This window comes from Arachis duranensis, chromosome 6 (assembly GCF_000817695.3).
Source record: "Arachis duranensis cultivar V14167 chromosome 6, aradu.V14167.gnm2.J7QH, whole genome shotgun sequence".
NCBI lineage: Eukaryota > Viridiplantae > Streptophyta > Magnoliopsida > Fabales > Fabaceae > Arachis > Arachis duranensis.
This window is the reverse complement of record NC_029777.3, coordinates 13,345,669-13,356,637: the sequence shown is the minus strand read 5'-3', so window position 1 is coordinate 13,356,637 and position 10,969 is coordinate 13,345,669. Positions and strand designations below refer to the sequence as shown.

At 26.5% G+C, this 10,969-nt stretch overlaps 1 protein-coding gene across 1 annotated transcript; it reads left to right on the top strand.

The window, feature by feature from the left end:
- The first annotated feature begins 3,577 nt into the window (after window positions 1–3,577).
- On the top strand, window positions 3,578–4,623 carry LOC107492736 (adenylate isopentenyltransferase 5, chloroplastic-like). Its single transcript, XM_016113794.3, has one exon. The coding sequence runs from the start codon at window positions 3,601–3,603 to the stop codon at window positions 4,555–4,557; it is 957 nt and encodes a 318-aa protein (XP_015969280.1). The 5' UTR covers window positions 3,578–3,600; the 3' UTR covers window positions 4,558–4,623.
- The last annotated feature ends 6,346 nt before the right edge of the window (window positions 4,624–10,969 follow it).

Genomic DNA, 10,969 nt, shown 5'->3' with positions numbered 1-10,969 from the left:
TTTGGCTATGAATCACTGTTTGTCTATAGACTATACTATATAACCTTTAATTACTACACTGCAAGAAGATATTGGAATGTGCATTGACATGTATATATTTAGTTTATGTCAAAAGCATAATCTAACTTTCTCAGTACTATCTCTAACTCGATTTTATGTATTGCATACGAATCTTGTATTCTCTAAAGAAATACTTAGTAATATACACAAATACATAGTGATAGATTTGGTGTGACTGAATTTTAGCGTACACATAACTTTTCTCAATTAATATTTTAATACCAAAAAGTTGATTTGATTAAATATCTAAAGGAATAAGTGAACAACTTATCCGTTCTTGTACTAATGCCTATCCAGTAAGACATTCATGCTACAGTTTATTGCAAATCACAAAAATATGGGAAGAAACGAAGAAATGTTGTAGACATGATTTTTTTCCCCTTTGAAAGCTATTGTTTGATTTGTGCTACTACTGATATTTTAATCAAATTTGACTCTAAAGCCAAGTTGATTCAGCAAAATATAGCTATAAGAATCCGAAGCCATGTCACCAATAATAGAGTTTAGATTCTATTTTTCTTGGAGTAACATCTATCAATGTCAACCTTAAAACTGGAGATCCACATCTATGAATCAGCTCTGACCCATAATTGCCGACCAAACCAAATTGAAAAGTTGGAAGCAACTTGGGAAAATAACACAGCTGAGTTTTTAAGCAAATAAGTTTTAAAAAAAATATAATAATTTCTATGCACTAAAATGATTTTATATATACATCCCGCCTTACATATTATCAAAAAAATCATTTAAAAGAATAAATTTAATTCGATTACAATAAAAAAAAACCTACTTTTAAAAAATAAAATAAAACCATATTGTTCGGAGTGTGTTCCAATTCAAACAAGGAATCCATTGCATTTATCCTATAAGAACCAAAGTCACTGAGTCAGTTCAATCTTTTAAGTTTCCGGAAACTGTCCCTTCAATTTCATCATAACAATCATTTTTACAAGGTTATCGTTCTCTATATTCGTGGAACTTTGATGGCGCATAAAATCAATTTGATCATTATGAGAATTGAGAACGCATGCTCCATGAACAGATAACACACGTACGGTCTCATAATAAGCTATCTTCTACATACGCATACTATTTAATTTTTTGAGTAAAACTAGAAAATTTGTTTGGTCGTGAAGACAATATTTAAATCATTATTTTATTTTTGGTAATTTTTTATTGTATAAATTTTAAGTGGAAAAAATAAAATCATACGATCATGTATCATATTTATTTAATTTTATCAAGTGTTAAAAGGGCTTGAGAAAATTCATTCTCTAGCTAACAAATTGGTGTACTAAAAAAAATAAAAAATACTATTCGTATACTAAAATTAGTCAATAAAATTAGTCACCAATATATTTGTGTATAAATACATATGTAATTTAATTTATTTTCAATGTATATTTATATTCTAATATATACTTTATACTAATGACTAATTTTGATAACTGATTTTAGTATACACTTATTATAATTAAAAAAAAAATGCTAACCTTGTCAAATGCCAATGCCATAATGGCAGTTAAGATTACTAGATTGGGGAAATTTAATTATTTTATTTGTTTTTAATTAAAATTTTCTATGTATAGTATTCTTAAAAAGTATATTAATAGCAAAACCCTTATCTAATGTATTGAAGACTTGAGTTTTTAGCTTTTCGAAACTAAACTTCTACTTGATTCTTTAAATGGTGTTTTTAGGTAAGAATAATATTATTTTCATTTTAATAGCATGTTATGATTTACACTTTTGTACAAATCTTTACTATAGATATAACTAATTTATCTATAACTCTTTTTTCAAATTTGAAATGAAATGTGTAACAAGGAGCACAACATCCAATAATTTTCTAATAAAGTTAGTAAGATATTAGGTTGTTGATAAATTTTTATTAGCTTTTTGATATAAAATTTAGGATAAAATTAACATGCTATTATTACAGTTATATATGTTCTTATTTTTTTATCTCCCTCCTTATGGTTCAAGAATATTATAAACTTCGAACTCTTCTATTCATATTTTATTTTGAATAAAGATAAAATAACATATTTAACACATTTATTATATAACGATGATGATGGTGTTATACTAAATTTAAAAAATATATGATTATAAAATATTATTTTTAATTTAATTTATCAAATTTAAATATAAGCCCGTGCATCGCACGGGTTTAACACTAGTTATTAATTAATTAATAAGTTTGATAAAGGAAAGAGAATCATTTACTTGGCTTTCGTTCAATGTGAAAAAAAAAGCCAAAGGTGGCTAATGGTTATTGTTCCGGGGGTTACCAGAAACTGGAGGTCGATCTCGGATGAGATCTTCTATACTGTTCGGTGCTAACGTGTCCGGCTGGTGGGAGACGGCCGGAGCTGTTGTGTCCAACTTGTTGGACTTGATGGTGATTCTGATTCCTCTGTCCCCGGAGGGTGGGGGTAACAGAAAACCTTTAATACGTATACAAAAAGACAAAAGATTCAATACAAAAAGAATGAAATACTAGAATATTATGACCTTATCATATATATAGCTATATATTCTTTCTCCAATTTGCACCTCTAGGTGGCTTCTTTTTCCACTAACAAAAGAACCTACCGTGACCACTTATGATGTATTACAAATGTGAAATATATACATATATTTTAAATAAGGAAAAGTATAAGTAAACAATGAAAATATTAAATAATGTAAACAATAAATATATCAGATGTTCATTTTATTAGTATACGGATGATTATTTTAATATTAAAATTTAGAAGTTTAATTTAGAGGTGCAGTGTATTTTTATTTGATTAGTGATTATTTACATTGTTTAACAAAATTATTGTCCCTTTGCATCCCCCTTTAAATAAATATGCTATTTATTATGTTATCACCTACAAAACAAATTGTTTTTCAAAAATATTTTGTAAATATTAATTAAAAATCAATCATTATACATTTAAATATAAATATATATTATTACATGCGTTATATCCTATATAAATAATTAATTTAATAATTAATTATTTATGTACACGTAATAACAAATGACGAATTTATGAATAATTTATACTATTTAATTAAAAAATTATAACTACTTGAGCAAAAATTAATTTGTAGTGATCTAAAAGTTACCGAGTTCAAGTCGAAAAAACTAATTATATAATTATCAAGTTAAAATATGTACATTATACTCTTTAAATGTTTTTTTTAGAATGCTTGTGTATTATACTGCTTTTTTTTCTTTTTTTTAAAGATCTAGGTTCATTAGGCCACTACAGGACCAGTAGCATTTTATATGCAGAATATTTTTGTGTAGACCCCCATCTAATTCCTACTACTTCATAATCTTAGAACAAATCAATGTGGAAAGTGATAGTCTCTTCAATATTGAAGTAGTATTGATGATATCCCTTTCATCTTGCATTGCCTTCTCTATAAATAGTCAACAAAATCTTCTTTACACTCTCAAGTCTCAACACACACTAAACTAAAAGAGAGAGTTACATCATACACTTCAAAATAATCACAATAACATTCTAATTAATCACTACCATGACCATATCAATGGTGTTGTGCAATCCATCAACACAACCAATCATAAATGTTCCTTGCAATGGTCCAAAACTGATCAACGCTAAGCAGAAAGAGAAGGTGGTTTTGGTCATGGGAGCAACTGGGACCGGAAAATCACGGCTCTCCATCGACCTTGGAACATGTTTTCCATCGGAAATCATCAACTCCGACAAAATTCAAGCCTATGAAGGGCTAGAAATTGCCACAAACAAGGTCACAAAGGAAGAACAACGAGGCGTGCCACATCATTTGTTAGGGATACACAATCCCTACTCTGAGTTCACGGCCAATGATTTCTGCGACATGGCCTCGTTGGCCATGGAATCAATCATTGGCCGCGAACAACTCCCGATCATAGTCGGGGGGTCGAATTCCTATGTGGAAGCATTAGTAGAAAGATTTGGATCAAGGTATGATTGGTTTTTTCTTTGGTTGGATGTATCAATGCCAATTCTTCATTCCTATGTATCGAAAAGAGTGGATGAGATGGTTGAGAAGGGAATGGTGAATGAATTAAGACCCTTTTTCAGTCCCAACGGGGATTACTCAAAAGGGATAAGAAAAGCAATTGGGGTGCCGGAATTCGACATGTTCTTTCGAAGTGAAGGGACAACATGGGATGAGAGAACGAAGCAGAGGTTGTTTGATGAGGCGATCAGGGGAGTGAAGAAGAACACGTGCACATTGGCGTGCAAGCAGTTTGAGAGGATTGAGAGGCTTAGGAATGTGAAGAGATGGAACATGCAGCGTTTGTGTGCCACAAGAGTGTTTGAAATGCATGGAAATGGTGATGATGAAGCAGATGAAGCGTGGAGGAAGATTGTGGCAGAGCCAAGTGCGAGATTAGTGGCACAGTTTCTATACAATGAAGCAATTAATAATAATAATAATAACAATAATTATTCTGGGATTAGTTCGCGTGCCAGGTTCTTCTAAGATTAAGAGTGTAACATGCAGAGTTGTGAAACGTTGACCACTTTTCTTTTGATTTTTTATTTTAGTGTGCCCTGTTTAAGTCCAACACTAATGATGATGAAAATTTGAGCAAGCAAATTTCATAGTTAAAAATTATTAAATAATTTAATAAATTTAATTAAATTATTATGAATTTTATTAGGAAACTAATAGAATATTTATATAATGTGTATAATGAGTTCTTTATTTGATTTAATATGAGTTAAAAAATAAATATCTAAGATAAAATACTACTAATTTTTCAAATATAATACATTCATACTATCTAAAATAATCATCCGGATACCAGGCATAATAAACATCTAATATTCTACTGAATCGAACATCCCTAAACTCCTATTATACACATTATATAAATACTCTATTGACTCTCTATATTTTCTCAATTATTATTTAACAATTCTCAATTATTAACTTTATACAAAATCAAATTCAACTGAATTTTATTGATTAAAATGATGATGTATGAGTGTAATGATAAGAGAAGAGTGTTAGGGTCAGCACTTTTATTAAATTTTAGCCAACATTTAATTATTAAAAAAAATTAAATAATTTTATACTATTAAATATAATCTCATACCATTAAAAATATTATTAATAACTAATTAATAGTTAAAAATCACAAAATTTACTAGCCTCTAAATTTTCTCGTGATAAGGTGCCACTCCCTTTCTTGAGAATAGTAAGCGGCACTTCTCACCTTTTCCTTTTTAAGTTATAGAATGTATATTATCCTTCTATTTATTTGTAAAAGATCAAAATAAATCACATTTTAATTTGCGTTTAATTTTAATACGGTGACAGTATTTTATACAATTATATATGTTTTTAGAGAAATGTGTTAAAATAATTTTTTTAGTTAATTTAAAAATAATATACTTTTACCTATGTGATAATATATGATTAATTATTTGTAAAAAAAGTTATTTTACTTCTAATATAAAAAGGTTTTTTATTTCTTAAAAAAAAATTATTTTACTCATGAACGTCAATTGTTATATAAATTGGTTTAGATATAGCTCGTTGTTTTAGTAATCTTCTTTTCTTTTTTTCGGATGGAACGAGTTATATTTTAATTGCAAAAGAACAAAGAGAATGAATCAGTTTGTAAGAAATAATACTATATTATATGACTTGCTTTTTTCTTTGTATTTATCTCCTTTTATAAGTAAAGTATATCTTACTAGCTCTTATCAGTTATAATTATACTAATAATAATAAATAAAATTATTTTTTTTCTTTGTGACTTGATAAATAAAATTGAGAAATCATATTTTATTTTTTAAAATAAAAATTTAAAATTTAGAATATTTAAATTTTTAATGAGTATATCAAAAGTGATATAAATAAAATAAAAACGATCATATCTATTTTTTAATTATTATTAAAATTAATTTAGTCAAATAAAATAAAAAATAATTTTACCGAATAGTAGAGAACTATATCTTTTGTAAATAAAAAAGAAAGAAAATGAAATTTTAGGGTAAGTGACATTTTCTCAATTATTTGTTAACTGCTAAATGGGCTCCATAAATTATTGGTTACTCTTTTTAATTTATATTATTATCGACCTGTGAACCAATCAATCAATCCACATTATTTCTCAATAATCTACTCATCATTAGTCCCGCGACCGCAGAGGTAATATTGAAATTTTCGTTTTTGATTAATCTCTACGAACAAGTGTTTTGTGCTTACAAATTTTACAAGTCTTAAAAAGAACGAAATCTTTAAACGCACTAATTATGTTACGTGCCTACTTTTAAATCAATCCAAAATAATTAATGCGTAAATATATAACTTCTATTTTTCAAAAGATTTTATTTCTTTTTCTAAGTTTTTTGTCAAATTTGTTCGATCTCCTTTGTGCGTTTTTTCTTTGCCTTTTCAGTCATTGTTCTACCTGCGTTTATCACTGTTTTCTTCGTCATCATTTACATGTGTTTCTCTCTCTGTATTCTTGTTTCGTTTTTTTTTTTTCGATTTTCATAGTTTTTGAAATCAAGCTTTGAAATCGTTTTGAAAATAATAGATGATTCAATTTCATAAATACATCAAAACGATTACAGAAATACATCCAAACGATTACAGAAATACACCCAAAGGATTACAGAAATACGAATTTAAGAAATACACCAAAAATTCGTTGAAGTACACCTTACCACAATATCAGGGGAGAGACAGTATATTTCTTCTTGAAATCTTTTAATGTTTTGCTGGTTAAGGATGAGGCACATGGCAGAGACAATTTAGAAAAAAAACCTAGAAGAACAGTAAAACAGTACCTTTAATAATGTTTCTTCGTTTTTTCTGGTGATTTTTTATGAAGATTTGTATCTTTTCTTCTTGATTTCTTCAACCCTTCGCGAAGAGTTGGAACGTTTCTTCAGAATTGTAGTTTGTTTCAAATGTCGCTTGAATCTTGACGGTTTGCGTTTTGATTGAGGAAGAGTGTGGTATAATGAACGTGTTGTGGAAAAACGCAACGGGTGATTAAAGCGCGTGCATTGGACGTTCGATTCTAAATGAGTGGGGCGCATATTTTTTTTCTTGAACTTGGATCAACTTATATAGCTTATAAACCAAAAAAGCTTGTATATGTAGCATGCCTCTTTTGTTCCTTTCTTCAAAAAAAAAATAGATTTAAGAAAATGTATTAATATCTAAAATTGAATGAATCTAATTCAATTTCAAAATTTAACTCTAAGAATAAAAGTTTTCTTATACTTAAAAATACTATGATATTATATTCTTAATCCACATAAAACTTGTAATACTAATAAAGTTTGATTGGTGCGTTATAGTATATGATGCACGAATATTGGTATCAATACTGAACACAATACGATATAGAATATATAGATACATAAATTTAAAATTTTTATAAAATATGAGAATACGACATATATATAAAATATAAAATATTTTTCAGATAAATTGTAATGATATTTTAGTATTTTATTAATATTAAAATATAAATTATTTTTTAATTATTTTTAGAGAAAATGACAAATCGATCTCTAATTTTTTGGTTTATAGACATTTAAATTCTTTAAAATTTAAAAATACATTTAAATTTGTAACCTTTTCAAAATCTGGACATATCAATCCCTGAGTTTAATTTATCCAATTTTAAAAACTCTCTCACGTGTGCATTTGTATCAACCAGGTCAGTACAATGGGAGTCAAGATTTTTCTGTTAAGTCTGATAGACCCAAGCTAACATGAGGGATCAATAAGTCCAGATTTTGAAAAAGTTAAAGAATTAAATGTATTTTCAAATTCTCGATGATCTAAATGTCTGTGGATCAAAAGGTCAAAGACATATTTGTCCTTTTTTTCTATTTTTAATATCCTTTTTAATTATATAAAGTATTTAAAATATTTTTTATTTTAATAATTAACAATATATTATTTCTAAACTCATTTCAAGAATATAAATTAAGAATAAAGATTGGACGTCTAATGGTATTTAGGTGTGATCAAGTGTGTTTGAAAAATTTTTCTTTTATTTTTTATTAGAACATGGTTGGACACATAAGACATGCGTATAAGACGAGTGTCGATAAATGTCGTGTCTAAAATATATCCGACACATAGATACAACAAATAAAAAATGTGTCCGAGCTTCATAAGTTATGATTGTGGTAAAGATGGCAACAATAATAGTAATGGCTCCTATGGTGGTAAAGATGGTGGGTGGCATTGGAAAGGACAATGGAGGGTGGTGGTGACAACCACAATGATGGTGGCAATGGTTGTAGTTGTGGATGGGAACACCAATACAACATTGGTGGTTGTGGTGACATTAATGGGCACCATATATACCTAGAGGAAGAGGGAAGAGGACATTTGTGTGTAATAAGGTAATTTTGCCAAAACAAAATGTTAAAGATTATTCAATATAATTACTTCTAATTCAATATAGGTTGTTTGGTAACCCTTATGTGTAAGTGTAATCATATATCCTATACCAAATATATTATATTATGAGAAAAAACTTTTAATTTAATATTTAATAATCTGTATATTAGATAATTTTATCATGTTATATTTTTTACACTGATAGTTCTTAATTATAAAAATATTGGACAAAATAATTTTTTAAAATTTAAAATAATAAAATATTTTTTATCATTGTCTTTTTATACATACAAATACAAAATTTAATATATTTATTTATTTAATTAATGCGAGATAACTTTTTTTCCAATAAAAAATTATTAGAGATGAATTTATTAATTTTAGATTCAAATTTTCAATTGTAATATAAATTGATAAAATACCAAAATTTCACAACGAAGAGGGACCAAATTAAAAAATTATTTTAAAATTTAAAAATTTAAGATTATTTATCTTGATTAGTAATTTTTTTTTTTTGTTTTTCAATAAAGATTACAAAGATTAATTAGAAAAAAAATAAAAATAGAAATTTTGAATAGTGGGCCGTGACTCCAATCCCATTGCGGAGACCAAATTGGGTTACTACTACTGTTTGTTTTAGTTGTTGGCAATGGGCTTCTTGATACCACTGTGGAAACAGTGTTAGGCACCTATATCCTACCTTCTACTTCTGTCTGCCAGATTCATAATCTTATTTGGACCTTTTAGGACTATAAAACATTTTTTTTTATTTAACAAAAAATTGCTATTGTGATTTTGTATACATAAGTTGGCCTGAATTTTCAGCTTTTTTATAGTTTTTTTTATATAGGTTTAGGACATGACAAAAATAAGTTTCGAATTTGATTTAATTTGTATTTGGTTTACATTCAACCAATTACTATTATAAGTTTATGACGCTTTTTGTTATTAACGTTATATACGTTCAAATTGAAAAGAATTTGGATTCACAAAATCTCATATCTTTCAAATTCATTTCCAAAAACTGGCACATGATGAAAATAATTTTAAACCGGTAAACTTTAAAAATTAAAATACGTATAATGGATAAAACAAACAGAACTATAGATAAACACATCGTTAAAAAAATCGTTACTTCATTAAGTTAAAAAAAAAAAAACTAGAAAGAGTAAGTCTAATCTTTGGATAATCATAAAAATACACAAAACTAAGTTAAACATTAGAGTGTATTATATATCTTATTGTTGCATGATGTGATGAGTTCGTATCAAAGTCCAAAAGAAAAAATACTTGTAACATTACTGTTTATTATTATCCAACAAAGAAATATTAGGACTCAACACTTTTAATTAATATTAGCTATTATTGTACATTAATATTTTATTTTTATATTATTAAATTTTATAATTTATAATTTATAATTTAATATAAAAATATTTTTGTTGGTCAAATTTTAATAAAAAATAATAAATTGTTAATCATTTAGCGTTGTTTTTACTTCTTACCCAATTTTTCATTTTTTTTACTTTACTACAAAATAATTAATATATAATATTTTGTATTAGGTAAAGTATTAAATTGGTCATATATTTGGGGTAATTATATTTTGGTTTTTAAAGTTTAAAGTGTTTTATTTGAATCTAAAAAAGTTTCATTTAGCTTTAATATAGTCCAACCGTGAAGTCATAGTTAAATAATTAATGAAATATCCTACATGACAGTAGTACAAGAATAAAGTCGATAATCTTGAGAATAAGTACAAACTCCAAAGACACAAAATCAACCGTGGGTGCATCAATATATTTTTCTCCTTAGTTCTATAGAAAATATTTTATTTAAATTGTAAGAAAAATAATAAATAAATGTATTGATGCACCTACGGTTGATTTTGTACTTTTGGAACTTGTATTTATTCTCAAAATTATCGACTTTGTTCTTGTACTGTTGTCATGTAGGACATTTTGTTAATTATTTAACTTTGACCTCACGGTAGAATTACATTAAAACTAAATAAAATTTTTTTAAATTCAAATATAACACTTTAAACCTTAAAAATTAAAATAATATTACGTTAAAATATATGTGACCAATTTAATACTTTATCCTTTTGTATTTTTTAGGCGTGTTCACAAGTATAGGTAATCTGATTACTGGTTTAAAGTTGATTCAACCCGTTTATATTAGTTTTTAACTCGAGTAACCGGATATAATGGAGTTAGACCCAATCAAACCCTACACTTTTTTTCTTTTTATTTTTAAAAATATATATTCTCCTTCCTTATAACTTTTAAAAAACTTCTTTTTTAATCCATTTTAATTTTTTTGTTAATTAATGTTAGCTTTATCTATTTTTTTAAAAAAATAAACTATTTTTTACAAAAATACTCTTTAACAAAAATTTTATTTTTTGTCATTAAATTTTACTTACCAAAATACTCTTTAATAAATTATTTTTTATTGATTAAATTATATTTTATCAAAATATTTTTTAAAAAAATTTAATAATTAA

Coding starts and splice junctions, on each gene's coding strand:
- LOC107492736 (XM_016113794.3), top strand. CDS start 3,601: ATGACCATATCAATGGTGTTGTGCAATCCATCAACACAACCAATCATA.